We start from the raw sequence: 19,687 nt of genomic DNA, 5'->3' as shown, positions 1-19,687 counted from the left end.
CTCTCGGTGTACTGTCGAAGCACCATTTCTGTCGTCGTTGCTTGTTGGCCAGCTGTTGTCTCCCGCCATTATCCGTGTTGTGAGGAAGACGACGCATCGGGGCACTATGAAGAAGATGAAGTTGGTTTAATTTTTCATAAGTTAAGAAAAATTAAACCAGCTTCATATATTTTGACTCTTTTGATATGGCACAATTTGTTGGATATTTTGGGTTAAACCTGGTTTTGTCCAAAAATGACTAATCTCTTAAGATGTTTATTTCTTAACCTTATAACTTATTAACTTTTTTACTTGTTTTTTAATGTGGGACATTTTTTCACTCAATACTTCCCTTCACGTCTAGAGACATAGGCACAAATCTTTTAATGGGGCACAAAACCAATGGGGTACACAACCTCCTACATAATAAAGCCCACAATATACAGATAACTCAGAGAACATAAACTGGGTCTTGGCCCTCCACAACTTGCTTTGATACCATGTTGGATTTTTTGGGCTCTCTAATTCCATCCTTGGATGATTAGCCTTTTAGGGAGGCCCATTGTTTGATCTTATAACCCATAGACTCTTTTTTTCTCATTTTTTAAGTGGGATTTTTTTCTAATACCTAACATTTGGTATCAATGGAGACACGTCACTGGTTCAAACCCTGGAGGGGGCGACCTATGAAAAAGACAACTTAGAGTGAAAACTGTTAAAGAGGTGAAAAAGGCTACCTACTCCCAAGTGGGAGCCGTCATAGAGTGGGCCATCGTAGACACCGACAAGGAAGTATGGTGGGCTGTTATGTATCCTATAGGGCTCAACAAGGAGTATAAGTGCTAGGTTATGCTAACCTAGTATTAGATAGGTTTAAGGGCCTGATTTTTTTGAGTTCCATCAACTCTGAAGCTTTTGATGTATTGACATATACCTAACATTACAATTCAGTACAAGTGAAAAAAAATTAATTGTAAGTAACAAATTCGTGGTTGATGCTTGGACTTTCAAATGTAGAATAAGTCATGTTTAACTCACAGCAATTTCCAAATGTAAAATTAAAGTTTCATCCTTAACCAGTCATCCAGTCAGGCAACCCTAATGATAACTATCTGATTGGATATCGTTGCCCTTCTCTTCTTCTTCCATGGATTTCCAATTTTTGTTCTCTTTCCTCTGTTTGACTTTCATCTCATTTAAACATCTAAAGATGTTGATATAAATTCTAAATCACAGGAATAGTTTCATGCAAAAGGTAGTAAGACTACTCTCTCGAATAAAGCTACCTCTAATAGCAAGGCTGGTAATGGACCTGAAACTGGCATAAATATGATAGAAAAAAAAAAAAAAACTGGATTCACCATGTACAGACAGGAGGGGCGAGGGATGCAGGGCCAATGGTTTTCCAGAAAAGGATTCGGCAAACATGCAAGCATGGGATTCATAAGCTTGACCCAAAAAGTTGAAAAACAGTGGAGTTGTTCTTGATGAATTTCATACATTCTCATCGACGTACTATTTGAAAATTAATTGGAAAAAATATATGCAAAATAAATTTACCCTAACTGATTAAATACATGTAGAATTTGAAAAGCTTCAACGTAATAACAAGAATAGCATATTAACCTTTCTTTGTTCCAGTCATCACTCGTTTACAACCCTATTACAGGAAAGCTCCAATCCAATAAACAACTAAAGCCCCCTTATCTTGAAAGAGTGCAACTTCATTAAAATGCCCCCTCTTCTGTTTACACATGCCAACTACTTTCAATGTAAAAGACTAACCCATCTTCATCATCACCACCAAGTTCTTCAATGATCAACCATCAACAGGTATGTACATCCCTCCATTCTTTTGCTTATCACAACTCTACCTATACAGTTGAGCTGTGTCATCAAATCTTGACAGAACATCTAACATGGATAAAATACTGTTTTCTTAAGAAGGACAAGGATTTCAGGAAAGGACACAAATGGGGCTTAAATGAGGTAAAAGGGATTAGCCAAGAAAATTTTGGTTTGCTACATATAAATTATAAGACTGATATAACGTCTTTCAACCTTACCAGTCTCAGCCAGGTGATCAACTCTTAACTCTTTAAGTAATTACAGATTACATTCAGGTAATATAAAATCATACTAACCCAGGAGATATTACAGTATAACGTCTGTTTTTCTGATGATCAAATTTACACTTTCGGCCACTGTGGACTGACAACCTGCACAACCGAATGAAAGATATCACCGTTAAACCTATAATCGTTTTTTGTTTTTTTTTTTTTTTTGAATGGTGATAATCCTACCATCTACATACAGAATATAACTCGATGAAAAGCTCATCATTTTTTGGGACTTTGTTTCTTCATTCTTTTCCTTTTTATTTTTATTTTTGTCTCTTTTTTACTTGTACAAATACGAAATCAGTGGTTCAAATATAAATTATAATATATCGGAACTTCACAAAAAATTTATACAAGTTGTCATCAAAGTTGAAAATTATGGAATGAAACAATATGCAGTTGCAGAGATTGAACAGCAAAAGTTGCCGCTGTCTATGAACTGACAGGGAATAGCATCAGCAAGCAGTATATTTGTAAGCATGGGGTGTCTTTACAAGTAAGAATCTAAGACCTCTTAAATGCCTAGTCAATTAGAGATGGATCTGGATCTGGATCCAACTTAAGATCTGTACATAAGAGATGTTCACAATTAAACATAGTAATGAAGTCCCACAAACACCAAGGATAGTAGAAATTTCAGGAAAAAACAGAAAATTTCAAGATATAAAGTTACAAATAGTTTCATGATATCTAAAATTTCAAGTCTTTTTGAAATTCAACTTCCACGAGACGATTTTCATTTTCATTCTATTCCATTTTTTTGGAATTCATTTTATCATTAAACACTACTAAATGAAAACATTACCTTTCTTCTTTATCGTTTTCAAGAATGTCTATGCTAAATAATATAGAGTTGAGCTACCATCATATGATGGAAATGTATATTTTATCTGGTTGCAAAATCTAGATCACAAAGCCATATTCTCAAAATACTCATATCAACTGTTGTGGCAATAGGAGCATGATTTGGTACTACACCAATTTAGTCACTATTAGTAGAAGAAATAATTTCTGACACTTCTGAATCCCAAATAATTCAATTTAGTATATATCTTATGGTCATAAACTCTAAGATCATAAAGCTCTAGTTTTCCAGGGATTTGGCCTAGGACTTAGATTGGAGGTCATTTGGAGCTTTTACAGGGTACTTCTTGCTGTGGCTTTGATCCTTCATTGATATATAAACTAAGGCATTCAGATATTGGACCTCTAAGGCAAAATTCAAAAAAGAATCACTGAAACGTTAAATTAGTCAATTAACAAGTTTCTGAATGGCAAGGTAATAAATACTTCCAACAAATGTGTTGATTGTATTAATAGAAACGACAATTTTGGATCTTGATTTTTCATTATAGTACTTGTTGAGGAGGAAAAAGTCTTATATTGAGAAGTGTTAAGAATTTTAGGAGAGAATTTTCACTACAAAATTCTTAGAGAGAATCATGTTATAGTTGCACCGGTATTCTCCTAATGGAGCCGAGAAGAAGAGAATTTCCAAAAGCACCAAGTTCTCAAGATATAAAATGCTAAAACATCATCAAATCTGTGAAGATATGAGCTAGAATAACATATATAAGCAAAAAGAATCACCAAACCTCTAATGTGCTAAACACAAGTTGCATTCGACTAGCAACAACCGAAGGCTCCTCAGCTGTTCCAACTACAGCCATTTGTTCAAGCTGCAGAGTTTTCACTGGAAGCCTGTAATAGAACAATATCAGAACATAAGGTGATTTATAGACTGTAGCATCAAGCATATCACAGAAGACTACTTTCATTCGTCAATCTAACAAACCTAAACATTGGGATCTACACATAACAAAGCAAAAGCATGACAATGAACATTCTGTGATGCTAACTTATAATGATATCCCAAATGTACCAACAAGAAAGGGGACCTCACCATGCCATTCCTCTCATATAATACGCATTAGCAATAATAGCACAAAAGCCTTTCCACTGAAGTATGACTTTTGGTGAGACTGGTGGCACTGATGACCACCTTACAACTGTAGGTTGAGGGGTGCACAAGATGGTGATAAATATAATGCTCAACCACAATATGCACTCATTAACCTGAAAAAAAAGTTTTATATGGCCTAAAAAAATTGAAAGAGAGAGAAAGAGAGAGTGTATGTGAGGAAAATGTTACAAGTCTCACTTCCTCCATGATAATCTTCGACTTCAAGCTGGTGTTCCCACCACAGTTTTGCATCCCTTCTATTTCAACACCAGAGTCCTTCATGATCATCAGTTCCTTCCTTAATCCCTCATCCGTACAGCCCAAAGCATATGCATTGACTCCGGCACTAATGAACTCCTAATCAACAGTGAGAAACATGTATCGCAAAATATAAACTACAACTCTCCAGCAAAAGAAAATTATTGATACTTGACCATATAAAAATAATACAAATTCATTAATATACTTTTAGGTTGTCACCTCCTCCACGGTCAATGACGTTTCTGTATCGCCTAAAAAGGGTTATTGCTATGTTACGAGAAGAGCGGTACTCATTGTCATCCGATGAAGCATAGATCTGCAAAATATATTAGATAGATCATGATAATCTTACAGAATCCAACAAAAGATCCCTGTAGTTGTGGTGTGTGTACAACAAAACAAGCAACTAAATTTTTTTTTTTAAAAAGTGAATTTATTAGGCATGAGACAACAACATATGCAACCATGATAGTGATGACACTATCCCATTACAAGCCATGAGTGCAAATAGCAGCTACTAATTGACTGAGGGAATGTGTTCTTGGTCAGTCCACACTGATGCTAGTAGACAAAAGACAGTTAGCAAAAAGCATAATATTTAACAAAGAAGGGCAACTCACAGGCCATTTCTTTAGGATTCCATGGTTTGATGTCCCAAAAGCATGCAATCTTTGATCGCAGGGGATTCTAGGGTTGCTGATAAAAGCTGTTTTGATCAAGAAAGGAACATTGCATGGAGCAGCATATGGCAATATTTTGGTATCCTGATTGGTGTGGCAGCAGATGGTTGCTCTTGAAGCAGGTATAGTCAGCATGATGGGATCATACTGCACGTTCAACCCCAATTCTGGAGACAATCTAGACTCAAAAATAAACCCAATTTACAATGAGCAAGTATAATAAGAATATAATCCAAGCAAAGTACTAAATGCCATCACCATAAGATATTGTAAAATACGAATATAGTCTAAGTAATGTCGGTTTGATGCTCATATCTTTATTGGGTTTCTACTTATCAGTTCAGTTTGTGGTATACGTTCTGTTTCAGATACCAAAATTTCTCAGCGAGTACGAATATTTCAAGAAATGTTTCTCCTCAGGTATGCCTTACTCTCCTTGCTCTTCCCATGTTACATTTTCCTAAAAATGGATTCCTGAATTTTGACACTATTTCTAACACTTCTCTTGTCATACGCATCCGGAAGCTGGATAGAAACTCTAAGCCTCTTAATTTTCCCATAATGTACCTATTCTCGATTCACATCCTCATTCAATAACTTCAGGAACCAGTAAATTTAGTCAAAAGAGAAACAAACCCAACACAAAAAAATTATCATATCCATCGGAAGTATGCTTTAACAAAAAAAAAAAAAAAAAAAAAAAAAACTGTGAGCGGTCGAAAATCATCATACCCAAATCACCGGTTGTTAAACATGATAAAGGAGATTCTGACACTAAAAACAAGGTTACTGCATAAATATATGAACGTGTGTTTCAAGAATACCAAGGTTCAGTAGCTTAAGGAAACGAGACCAAGGTGGTGAGCATATCAAATCAAATTTAGATTGAGACTCGGAGACCTACCAGGATGCAAATCCTAGCCTCGATTCATTTGATGATCTCTTAGAGCAGAACTTTAGTTAGACAAAATCACTGGGCAGAAATGGGAACGAACAGAAAGAATAGCTGTAAGCGAAAGACCGAGAAATTTAAAGAGAAGCAAGAGCGGCTTGCTACTATGGCCAGGAATAATCGAATGGCGCAGAGAATTGGAAGGGAGCCTGTCATGGCAGTTTCCTCGTCGATTTCGTGTTCCTTTGAAAGATTCGCAAAAATATCTGCGGTGGGTTGATTAAGAAATCAAACGAAAAGAGGCCTTCAGTTTCACCATATCTTCATTTTGAATTTCCAAACCCAGTTTCTTCTTCTTCTTCTTTTTTTTTTAAAAAAATATATATATCTTGTAGAAGTTCAGAGTCCATATTAATAATACTGGAGCATGGGCCATTCAATGGATTTTCATATCCGCTATCTCAGAAGAAAATATCCATTTGGCCTGGATATCATCGTTGGATCCAGACAATATTCAGTGTTTAGTTTTTGGATAGCCAAATAAAAAACTAAGTGGTATAATTGGATAATTTCAGGGTGATTTCTAAAAAATGTAGTATTTTCAAACAGTTATATAATCAAGAAGTGGTGGACATGCTTAGTCTGGGTGAGAGATCATCGAAATGTTAATATTGACTAGAATGTTTCTATTACCTTTCATTCGTTTTTTATAAAATTAGTATTAAAAGAACTGGGCAATGGTCTTTGATCAAAATGATCCTATTACTCTAAATTTTTGTTGTGCATACGCTCGGAAGAGAAGGAAGGTTTTAGTGCCGTTTAGGGGGGGTTAATCAACTTGAAGTCCGAGATGATCTTCAACCGCATGATGCCCTTCAACACTTGAAGTCGTTAGTAGAGCGCAAATGACATTTTATCTAAATGCAGGGGATGAAGCGGTCATTCATCTCCACGGTTTAAAATCCTTTATCTCAAAGAAGGTCATATTTGATCTTCTTTGAGATCAAAGACGTGCAACACTCCCTTTGCCCCTCTCTCTCCTCGCACCCCCTCTCTCGCGCGTCCTCATTTTCTTTTTTTTCTTCATCTCTCCCGCACTCCCTCTCTCGTCTCCCTGCGCTCTCGACGTCGATGTTGCCTCTCTTCCCTCGAATTCTCGTCTCCAGCCTCCTTCTCTGCTCCCTCTCGTCTCCGGCCTCCGTCTCTCGATCTTCTCTCGAACTCGCCCTCTCTCTCGCACCCCCTCTCTCATCTCCGTGCCTCCCTCTCTTCTCTCGGACTCGCTCTCCAGATTTCTCTCTCGCTTCTCTCTCTCTTATCCCTCTCGACCTCCCTTTCTTCTCTCTCTTCTCCCTCTCTTCTCCCTTTCGACATCTCACTCTCTTCTCCCTCTCGCTATTCTCTTTTTCCCCTAAATACCTTCCGATTTCTTGCGATTTCCCCTATTTCGGTTTCAATTTTCTTCGATTTTGACATTTGGGCTTCGATTTCTTAATTTCTACTTCGATTTCCCCATTCGGCATCTATTTCACCCTTTGGCTTCGGTTTTCCCCAAATTTCAGAAGGTATGACTAAACCCTAATTTTTTTCATTAAATTAGTGTTTTATTTTATTTAATTTTTTTGTCAGTGCCTAATTGGGGGTTATTTGTGCATAATTGTGGGATTTAGGGTTACGGTTTAGGGTCTAAATTCTTGATTCATGTTAGGGATTATTTATAGGGTTTGGTACTCGGTATCTAAGGGTCATGTAATTAGGGTTTAGGGTTTATGGTTAAGGATTTAGGGTATTTTAGGGATTAGGGTTTTTAAGGTTTTGGGGGTTTTGTGCTTTTAAGCTCTAGGATTTTCTGGGTTTAGGGTCTAGAATTAGGGTGTAGGGTTTAGGGTTTAGGGCTTTTAAGGTATTAAGTTCTGGAATTAGTGTTTAGGGTTTAGAGTTTAGTAGGTGATAGGGTTTAGGGTTTGATGGTTTAGGGTTTTTAAGGTTTTGGGGGTTTTGTGTTTTTAAGCTCTAAGGTTTTTTGGGTTTAGGGTTTAGGGCTTCTAAGGTTTAGGGGTCTAGGGTTTAGGGTATTATGTTATGGAATTAGTGTTTAGGGTTTAGAGTTTAGTAGGTGATATGGTTTGAATTTAGGGTTTGATGGTTTATGATTTATGTTTTATTAGGGGCTTTTTAGTCCAATTCAAACAAGGTTGAGTCGCCTACATGGGCGTCCATTAGCCAACGAAACCTAACCCCCATCACTGACAAGGTACAGTTCGTAGTGACTGCGAAGTTATATGGAGCTCTACCAGGGGTGTTCGGTGAATTTGGACTTGATTTGTGTGTTTTCTCATTGTTTAGTGCATATGCAGTAGTGAAAATAGTTTAATTATTTTTGAAATGTTTGAGAATGTTGTTGAAAATTTTTGAAGTGCTATGAAATTTTTTTGCCATGTGGTGAGGAGATTCGGGTATTATACATATCCACCACATGGTATTCTATTTTTTATGGTTTGTGTTTTCGTGACGGGTAAAGGTTGTCTGATAAAGTTTTTTCCATGAGGACTTTCTCTAATTTAGATTATACATGGCTACAAGAAGACAACTAACTAGTCGACCATATAACATTTGGACCTTCGAAGATGATAGCAAAATGTTCGATCTCTTGGTCGAGTAGGTTAATCTAGGGAATAAGTTGCCTAACGGGGTATGGAAGCATGAGGTATATATGGATTGTGTTAATAAGTTCAATGAAGACGCAGTCAATAGAAAAAACTATTGAGCAAGTGAAGAATCGAACAAGATCATCGAAGAAAACATATCAAACGGTAACGAGTTGTATCAACACTAGTGGGTTCGGTTGGGATGCAACCACTCAACGAGTTACTGCATGTAATTCTGTATGGCTTGACTACATAAAGGTCAGTAAATTATGATGTACTATAAAATATTTTTTATGTTTTACACGTTAGTATAACTCTATTCCAAGATGTATAAAGAATGTTTTATTCTTGTAGGAGCATAAAGATGCTGAGAAGTACAGACGTGAAGGCTGCCCCCTGTATGACAAATTAGCTATGGTGATGAGAAACACCATAGTCGTAGGGTCAGGAGGTACAACCTTTGTAGTAGATGAGAAACACCATAGTCGTAGGGTCAGGAGGTGCAACCTTTGTAGATCAGGGCGATGAACTCATCCGTGAATTAGAACATGTCCCGATGGATGAGCCCGAGGATGTTGATATAGTTAGGGATACTCCATCGCCATTATTAAGCATGGATGAGTCTCCAAGTAATCAATCTGAAAGAAGTAAGCGGTCGTCATCAAGTCATCGTAGAAAGAGAACCGAAATGCCCGATGATGACACTAGTAGATTCATTGATGCAATGGATCAAATAGCTCAGACATTTGAGAATTTCATGATGAAGCCTAAAGAGAAAGAACCCGATATTGAAAGAGATTGGGTCAAAGCCCTCAGGGAAATCCCGGACTTGTCTGCAGAATTGAAGTTTCGCGCTCCTTTATGGATGGATACGCCAAGTAAGAAGGTCATGTTTGCGGAGATGACAGTGGAAGAGCGGGTCGAGTGGCTTAAATTTTGTCTTGAAAACTAATTGTAATGCGTTATAAATACACTATTCTTTTGGAATATTGTTATGTATTAGGTATGGTGTTTGAATTATGACGTTGCAAGACTTATTAGTATGGATAATATTTAAATTTGATATGTTGTTGCGTTTATATGCGTTTATATATTGCATGGATGAATATGGTAGATAAGTATGGATGTGGACAATTAAATGAATATGGTTGCGTAGGGATGTGATTGAATGTAGGATGTGGGAATGTGAATGAATATGGTTGTGTATAGGTGTGATTGCAAATAGGTTATGATTGAAGATTGATGTTTGCTTGTGTTTATGATATTTAGGCGATTGAATTTGTAGATTTCCATGGATACTATGACAGACGAAGAACAGGTTGCAACTATGGTTGCATTCACAACTTTGTTTATCGCCATGGGAAGATACCACATTCTTGTGGGATGAATTGTCCATTGTATTTGCAAAAGGCACTAGACAAATCACCAGTTAAATTTCGAAAAGTTTACAGGATGAATCAACTGGTATTTCACAAATTACAGATATGCTTGTTGCATATTGCACAATTATATACGTGGAGAGGATTATGATGATATATTTGAAGATGATGATTCGGGTGGCGAGCTTAGTGGAGGAGGTGATGCGGTCCAATTAGGTGCAATGGATGATACAAACAGTGACGATTGCGATGGTCTTGAGGATGTGGGTAGCCAAGTAACATGCTTTCGAGGCAGAGTGCATTAGAATCCACAAGAGCCACACAATTTCGAGATGCCATATCGACTCCCATGTGGAACAATAAATGATGGTTGTATCTTATTATTTTTGAACATGCGTCGTTTATATGTACTAAACTTGTAACTTGATGATTTTAATATTAAAGGCACGAACTCGTTATTAGAATAATCTTTCTTTTATGTTATTAATAAAGTTGTATATGTATTTATTTATTATTTTTGTTCAATTTTATTACTATATTAAACTTCATATTTAAGTCTCTGGTAAATAAAATATAATTAAAGTATGCATTTGATTAATTAATTACTTTTAATTTTGTCAAAATATATTATTAATTAATACCATGTAAAAAATCTATCTTATGTTATTAATATAATACTTTTTTATTCATTAATCATATTTATTTTTTATTTACTCTATTATATTAGTGATTTAATAGTGGTAATTAAAATATTATTAACTCAAACACTTGGTTTAATTAACTTATTTTTATAATTAATAAAATCAATTGTTTTAAATTTCGAAGATGAAGATGAAGATGAACTTGTCCACACTAACACCCATTTCGAAGATGAAGATCATGTACATGCATGAGATGAAGATGAAGATGAAGATCAAATTTTCATTTTGTTGACTAACCCCCTTAAGGAGCGGAGGGAAAGTAAAATGGAAAGTGAATCATTTTTTTTATGTTAGTGTATTAGATGTAAAGTACACTAGAAAACAGAAAACACTTTCTTGTGTTAGTGTCCAAAACAAAAAAAATTGTGTAAATAAGAGAATGAGTTACCTTTTGGACCTTTTAGGAGGGGGTAGTGTACAAACTGGAAATTTGATCTTCATCTTCATCTTCATCTTATGCATCTACATGATCTTCATCTTCGAAATGGGTATTAGTGTGGACAATTCATATTCAAAATCTTCGAAATAGGGTGTTAGTGTGGACAAGTTCATCTTCATCTTCATCTTCGAAATTTAAAACCATTGATTTTATTAATTATAAAAATAAGTTAATTAAAACAAGTGTTTGAGTTAATAATATTTTAATTACCACTATTAAATCACTAATACAATAGAGTAAATAAAAAATAAATATGATTAATGAATAAAAAAGTATTATATTAATAACATAAGATAAATTTTTTACATAGTATTAATTAATAATATATTTTGAAAAAATTAAAAGTAATTAATTAATCAAATGCATACTTTAATTATATTTTATTTTCCAGAGACTTAAATATGAAGTTTAATATAATAATAAAATTGAACAAAAATAATAAATAAATACATATACAACTTTATTAATAACCTAAAAAAAAGATTATTCTAATAACGAGTTTGTGCCTTTAATATTAAAATCATTAAGTTACAAGTTTAGTACATATAAATGACGCATGTTCAAAAGTAATAAGATACAACCATCATTTATTGTTCCACATGGAAGTCGATTTAGCATCTCGAAATTGTGCGGCTCTTGTGGATTCTAATGCACTCTGCCTCCGAAAGCATGTTACTTGGCTACCCACATCCTCAAGACCATCGCAATCGTCACTGTCTGTATACATTTTACATAAAATTGGACATGATCTCTACATAAAATTAGGCATAACCTATATATATAATACATGTATAAGATTGAGCATAACCTCTTCTTAAAATTGAGCATAATCTATGTATATAATACCTATATAAAATTCATCATGACCTCTACTTAAAATTGGGCATAATCAATATACATAATACCTGCATAAACACTCCATAAACACTCCATAAAATTGTCTATACATTCCATAAACACTCCATGAAATTGTTTATACACTCTATACACTGCATAACATTATAAATAAACTCCATACAATAATCAAACACAACAAAATTAAATGAAATATCACTATCAATTTACAATCACCCAAATAAAAACTATAAATCCATTATAAATTTAAAAATATAGTTGTTTCTCTTCATGCTAGTTGTTCCTCGCCCATTTCCCCCTATGAACTGATCTTCAAATCTTCCCCTTGATTGATCTTTCTCTTGTAGAGGAGGCAACTCTTTCAATACTGCAATTGTTACATCATCTGCATTGCCCTGACCTACAAGTAAGAACATCCAGAATAAATCTGTGATTATGGTAAAAAAAAAAGGGCCAATTCTTTACTAGTTTACTTTTAACAATCTAAAAATTCTGAATAGGGATATAAATATTACCTTGATGAGACATTCTCAAGCAGGCCTTCGAACTCAAAAGTCTCTTACTCCAAAAAAATAAGATTGGAAAACAAAATCTTAGAACAGTGGTTGAAATGGCATTGGTCAACAAGTTCTCAACAATATCAAAAGTAGGATATATCAATCACAAGTAGTTGTCTAAAAGGCAAATCAAATACGACACTAAATTAATAATAAAAAAATAGGGTTTAGACTTACCTTATGAAATTTGAGGAAAATCAAAGCTGAAGGGTTAAATTGAAACCACAAAAAAAGAAAATACCATGTGGTGGATATGTATAACACCCGAATCTCTTCACCACATGGAAAAAACATTCCATAACACTTCAAAAATCCTCAACAACATTCTAAAACATTTCAAAATTAATTAAACTATTTTCACTACTGCATATGCACTAAACAACGAGAAAACACACACATCAAGTCCAAATTCACCGAACACCCCTGGTAGAGCCCCATATAACTTCGCAGTCACTGCGAACTATACCTTGTCAGTGATGGGGGTCGGGTTTCTTGGCTAATGGATGCCCGTATAGGCGACTCAACCTAGTTTGAATTGGACTAAAAAACCCTAATAAAACCTAAACCATCAAACCCTAAAGTCAAACCCAATCACCTACTAAACTCTAAACCCTAAACACTAATTCCATAACATAGTACCTAAACCTTAGAAGTCCTAAACCCTAAACCCTACACCATAATTCCAGACCCTAAACCCAAAAAACACTAGAGCTTAAAAACACAAAACCCCCAAAACCTTAAAAACCCTAAGACATCACACCCTAAACCCTATCACTTACTAAACTCTAAACCCTAAACACTAATTCCAAAACTTAATACCTTAAAAGCCCTAAACCCTAAACCTTACACCCTAATTCCATTCCCTAAACCCAAAAAACCCTAGAGCTTAAAAACACAAAAACCCCAAAACCTTAAAAACCCTAAACCCCCTAAACCTTAAAAACCCTAATCCCTAAAATACCCTAAATCCTTAACCATAAACCCTAAACCCTGATTACAAGACCCTTAAATACCGAGCACCAAACCCTAAAAATAATCCCTAACATGAATCAAGAATTTAGACCCTAAACCGTAACCCTAAATCCCACAATTATGCACAAATAATCCCCAATTAGGCATTGAAAATAAATTTAAATCAAATAAAACAATAATTTAATGAAAAAAATTAGGGTTTAGGCATACCTTCTGAAATTTGGGGAAAACCGAAGCCGAAGGGTGAAATCGAATCCTAATCGAAGTAGAAATTAAGCAATCGATGCCCAAATGTCCAAAATCGAAGAAAATCGAAATAGAAATGGGGAAATCCAACGAAATCGGAAGGTATTTTTGGGGGAAAGGAGAATAACCAAAGAGAGAAGGGAGTGGGAGGCCAAAAGGGAGAAGAGAGGGAGAAGACAAAGAAGAATGGGAGGTCGAGAGGGATAAGAGAGAGAGAAGCGAGTCCGAGAGAAGAGAGGGAGTCACGGAGACAAGAGAGGGGGTGCGAGAGAGAGGGCGAGGCTAAGAGAAAACCGAGAGATGAGGCTAGAGACGAGAGGAAGCTGAGGCGATGGTCGGAGACGAAAATCCGATCGATTTTATGGCAGCAGAACGTCGGGGGTGTAGGGACATGAGAGAGGGAGTGCGAGAGAGAGGAAGAAAAAATGAGAAATGACAACACACGATGGGGGGGGGGGGGGGAGGAGGTGCGAGGAGAGAGAGGGGAAAAAGCCAGCGTCACGCGTCCTTCAACTCAAAGAAGATCAAACAAGGCCTTCTTCGAGATGAAGAAAATTAAACCGTGGAGATGAAGGACCCCTTCATCCGTTGCATCGAGATGAAGCTTCATCTGCGCGCCACTAACAACTTCAAGTGTTGAAGGGCGTTATGCGGTTGAAGATCATCTCGTCCATCAAGTTGACTAACCTCCCCTCCCCCCCCCCCCCCCCCCCCCCCCTCTAGTGAGATGATGTATTTCACTTTCACATGACAAAGTGCCCAAAAAAAAAAAAACAAAAAAAACGTTAGTACACTATAAGTTACGAGTGAAAGTGAATTATATATAGGCAATTCACTTTCACTCCTTTTAATAACCCGAGTGAAAAGTGAATTCACTCCATTTGACAAGTAAATTCACTTTGACTCATTCAATTCCCTCATCGTTCAAAAGAAGACGCAGCTCACATTCTCGCCAGACACCCCTCTACAACCCGTGCGATCTTCCTAAATGAAGTGAAGAATTGAATTGAACTGAAATGAATTGATTCAACTTCAACTCATGTTTGGGTGTTTGTGTAGACAAGTTCAAGTGGGGGAAAACATTTTCCAGTGTTAGTGCCCCCAAATGAAAAGTATGATATAAAGAAGAGAATGACTAACCTTTTATAATATACTTAAATAGAACATATATCTAAACATATAATTAACCAAAATAAATATGGTTACTACACTTATAAGTTTAACGTGTAGTATTAGAATATATTAATATCCTAATTAATGAAAAACTATATTATTTTACTTAATGATTATAGTTTATTATAAATTAAAATAATAATTACAAGTGACTAGAATAAATTATTTAAAATAAATAAAAATTTTAAAAATAACATAAATGAATATAATAAATTAATTAATTATTTTTAATAACATAAGATATAGTTTAACATTAAAACTCACTATTTTAATAAAAAATAAAAAATACATAATAAATAAATATATTAATTTATCAATAACATAATATATATTTTACATATTATTAGTTAATAATATATTAAAAAAAACTAATGGTTTAATTAATTGGATAATTCAACCAATTATGACGTTGGTTTAATTTTTCCTTGGGGGAGGGGGGGGGGAGAAGCAACGCGCGTTGCGCGAGGAAAGTTGACGATTCGTAAAATAGGTAGGAATCAACTTTCCCCCGTTTTTGCCAGAGCGAATGAAACGGTATAATCTCACTTCAATTCAATTCTTTCTACACTAATGCCATTTTTTTATGAACTAGGTAATGTGAGGTCACGACCAATGCAATGGAGGGTTTTGTTTCATTGTTTTTCTTTTTTTCCCATTATATCAGGGAGTTGAGGTAGCAAGGGAGCATGAAGCATTTGATATTTATAATAAAATGAATAGACTAACTTTTATAATAAAATATCCTTTTTATATAACTATTTGATATTTAGATGTTATAAATTATAATTTGATTACAATTTTAATATTATAAAAGTAAGGATTTGTTTAATTATTATATTTAATATATTTAATTAATTAACTAGAATTAATTTAATTTTCTAAGTATTTCTTAATTTCTCACAAGTTAAAATCTATATTTTATTTTATTAATAAAAAAATTAAATAAAAGTTATAAAAATCAGATCTATCAAAATATTTTATTAATAAAACATCTCTCTACACCCATTGTATATACTAACACAAACAAGTGTTTTACACTACGTTTTCCATTGTGTTCACTAACGCAAACAAATATTTTACACTAAATTTTTCATTATGCACACTAACACAAACAAGTAATTCATTTTCAGTTTCCATGTTACTTACAGAGTGCACTAACCCCCCTTTTATAATATACTTAAATAGATTATATACCTAAATAGATAATAAACCTAAACAAACATGGTTATTTTATAATAAGTAATTTAATGTAATATTAAAATATATTAATATAATAATTAATTAAATAAGATATTTCATTAATAAATTATGATAGATTATAATTTATTCTAAATTAATACAATAATTACGTACTAAAATTAACTAGTGTACTAATTAATTAAAAATAAAATACTTAAATAAAAATATATATTTTTATAACGTCTAAATACTTGATCTAATTCTTACTTTAACAATATCTTAATTATTACTCTTAAATCACTAATTTAATATAGTAATAATAGTAATGAATATAATAAATAAATAAATAAATTTATTAATAAAATACTATAAATTTTAATATAGTATAAATTAATAATATAGTTTCGTAAATTTTAAAATTATTAGTTTAATTAATTATAAAAATAAAATAATTAAAAAAAAATACTTGACCAAATGATTACTTTAATAATATTTTAATTATCACTATTAAATCACTAATACACAAACAGGGCAACACGAACAAACCTTGGTAGCCAATTGAGAAAATAAAAGTTTTTCGCTCAGGTTAAAATAGAAGTAAAAAATCGTAATAAAGATCAAGAAGTCAAGAAGCAGAGAGGGCAGAGCAGGCCGAGAGAGAGAAGCTCTAGACGCAAAGAGTGATAAAAATGAAATACAGAATGACGAAGCAGAGGATATAATTTTCTGATGATTCTTTGATAAAACAAACAGTCTATATAAATAAACTAATACATAACTGTAAGCAACTAAAAATAAACACGACATAGACACGACATGCACGATTCAATGTACAAAACAAACTTACTTAACAACGTAAACTAAAACTGACACTCCTAAAGACTAGGACAACTAGTCTTAATTTAAAAATTAATAATTTCCTTAACAATCCCTTCCTTAAACCGATGTTCCAGACATAACATTAAGTTTAATAAGAATCAAACTTTGATGTGCCATCCCTCAAATTGAATCATTTGAAGTGCAAACACCAAGTAGCTTCCTGAGCTCCTGAAATACATTAAACTTGAGAGGCTTGGTTAGAATATCAGCAATTTGGTCTTCACTTCTGCAGAAAATAAGATTAATGACTCTATCATTGGTGAGATTCCTCAAGAAATGATACTTCACATCTATATGTTTGCTTCGACCATGTAAAATTGGATTTCTTGAAAGCTTTATTGCTGAACTATTGTCACAATAAATCTGAGTAGGTTCATCCTCATTAAAATGCAGCTCTTTAAGGATTTTCTTTAGCCAAATAGCTTGACGAGCACAAAATGTTGCATCAACAAATTCAACTTCAATGGATGATAATGTGACAATAGGTTGCTTCTTTGATGACCATGAAACAGCTCCTGTCCCCATCATGAAAACATACCTAGATGTGCTTTTTCGATCATCTGAATCTCTTGCATAATCACTATCTGTAAAAGCCAAATAGATTTGACTTTTCTCCATTCTTGTAGAACAGCCCAAACTCCTTAGTACCTTGCAAGTAATGAAAAATTCTTTTTGCAGCCAAGAGGTGAATCTGTATAGGACGTTCCATGTACCTGCTAATTACACTTACAACATGCATTATATCAAGTCTTGTTGCTGTCAAATACATTAAACTCCCCACTATTTGTTTGTAAAGAGTGTCATCAACCTTCTTTCCTCCATTATCTTTGTGCAGCTTCATACCAAACTCAGATGGAGTATTTACAGGATTACAATCCTTCATCTAAAACATGTCCAAGATTTCTCGCACATACTTCTTTTGAGAAATAAAAATTCCAGTAGAAGGCTGCACCACTTATATGCCAAGAAAATAATGCATCAAGCCAAGATTAGACATCTCAAATTTAGCCATCATGGATTTCTTAAAACTACTAAACATGGATGTATTATTTCCAGTGTAGATTAAATCATCTACATAAAAGTAAACAAGCAATCTCTTTCCTCCATCTTCAATTTTTATAAAAAGTGTATATTCATAAGGATATTTCTGAAATTCTTCATTCAAAAAATAAGTTTCTATACAATTATACCAAGCCCGTGGAGCTTGTTTTAATCCATGTAGAGTTTTCTTTAACTTATACACTTTATGCTCATTGCCAAGTTTTACATAACCAGGAGGTTGATCAATATATACCTCTTCTTTCAAATCTCCATGGAGGAATGCTGATTTCACGTCCAACTGAAAGATAGACCATGAGTTTTGAGTTGCCATAGCAATCACCAATCTGATTGTATCATCCCTTGCAATCGGAGCAAAAACTTCTTTACAATCAATACCTGCTTGTAGCCCTTAGCTACCAAGAGTGCCTTGTGCTTGTCAACCTCACCATTCTCCTTCAACTTTGTCTTGTAAACCCACTTTACACCAATTGTCTTATGCCCTTTTGGAAGATCACATAACTCTCATGTATCATTTTTTTTAAATGGCTGTAATTTCAGTATCAATAACCTTTCTCCATTTTGATTCTTTGACAGCCACTTCAAAAATGGTAGGATCACAATCTGAAAACAGAGAAAAATGTGTAAGTGGGTCATCACCTTGGTCAACTCCAGTTACTTCATAATCAATCATCCATGTTGGTCTTCTTCGAACACGTTGAGGGCTTTGTGATTCAGCTGCAAGTGGCTTTGATCAGTCGGAACATTTTGAGTGATTTCCTCTTCTTGTTCATTCTCCATAGGTTGCTGCCCTTTCTCATCATCATCAAAATCTGTTGGGATACTTTCTTTAACACCTTGTTGATTCCATGACCAGGTGTCTTTTTCATCAAATACCACATCACGACTGATGACAATTTTCATGGTGCTAGGATTGTATAGTTTATAGACTTTTGACTTATCACTAAAACCAAAAAAAATACATTTTTCTCCCTTGTTATCTAGCTTTTTCCTCTTCTCATATGAAATATGGGCATAGGCATTATACCCAAAAATCCAGAAATAATCTACAACAAGCTTCCTTCCGCTCCATGCTTCCTCTAGTGTCATATTTTGAATGAACTTCTATTTAATATATGAATGCTTCAGGCAAGAAACTTTTTGAAATGCCACTTGTAGTCAAAAGGCTTCGCACCATATTCATAAATAGTACGATTCTTCCTCTCGCATATACCATTCTGTTGGGGTGTATAAACTGCTGTAAGTTGTCTCCTGATTCCTTGGTTCTCACAAAAAATTACAAATTCATGTGAGTTATATTCTCCACCGCGATCCGTGTAAAGAACTTTTATTGGGTTGCCAACTTCTTTCTCAACAAGAGCTTTATAGCTTTTAAAAGCTACAAAGACTTCAAATTTTTCTTCCAAAAAATAAACCCATATCTTACGACTATAATCATCAATGAAAGTAATGATATATCTTTTACCTCCATTAGAATGTGGTATTATTGGCCCACAAATGTCGGAATGAACAAGCTCCAATGCTTTCTTCACTCTCCAAGATTTTCCTTGTGAAAATTGATTACGGTGTTGTTTGCTAACAACACATTCTTCACAAACTTGAGAAAAGACTGTAATTTGAGGAAGCCCCATCACCATGTTCTTTTGTTGTAGTGTTTTCAATCCCCCAAAATCCAGATGTCCATTGCGAAAGTGCCATAGCCATG

The 19,687-nt window shown here is 34.4% G+C and overlaps 1 protein-coding gene across 2 annotated transcripts; it reads right to left on the bottom strand.

The window, feature by feature from the left end:
* Nucleotides 1–1,559: 1,559 nt before the first annotated feature.
* On the bottom strand, nt 1,560–6,227 carry LOC137953746 (uncharacterized). 2 transcript variants are annotated; one of them, XM_068801241.1, is made up of 8 exons: nt 5,908–6,227; nt 4,944–5,181; nt 4,529–4,639; nt 4,261–4,419; nt 4,003–4,175; nt 3,695–3,800; nt 2,124–2,198; nt 1,560–1,853 (listed from the first exon to the last, which is right to left on the bottom strand). In XM_068801241.1, exons 2-7 carry the CDS (start codon nt 5,136–5,138, stop codon nt 2,169–2,171), a joined length of 774 nt encoding a protein of 257 aa, XP_068657342.1. In that variant the 5' UTR covers nt 5,139–5,181; nt 5,908–6,227; the 3' UTR covers nt 1,560–1,853; nt 2,124–2,168. The 2 variants fall into 2 exon arrangements, with proteins under 2 accessions (XP_068657342.1, XP_068657343.1); XM_068801242.1 differs by having other exon boundaries at nt 1,560–1,849.
* Nucleotides 6,228–19,687: the final 13,460 nt, after the last annotated feature.

This window comes from Aristolochia californica, unplaced genomic scaffold (genome assembly GCF_029961685.1).
Source record: "Aristolochia californica isolate CCGP_79_NKW_82.1479 unplaced genomic scaffold, dmAriCali1.0.hap1 SCAF_16, whole genome shotgun sequence".
Lineage (NCBI taxonomy): Eukaryota > Viridiplantae > Streptophyta > Magnoliopsida > Piperales > Aristolochiaceae > Aristolochia > Aristolochia californica.
This window is presented reverse-complemented; position numbering and strand designations above follow the sequence as displayed.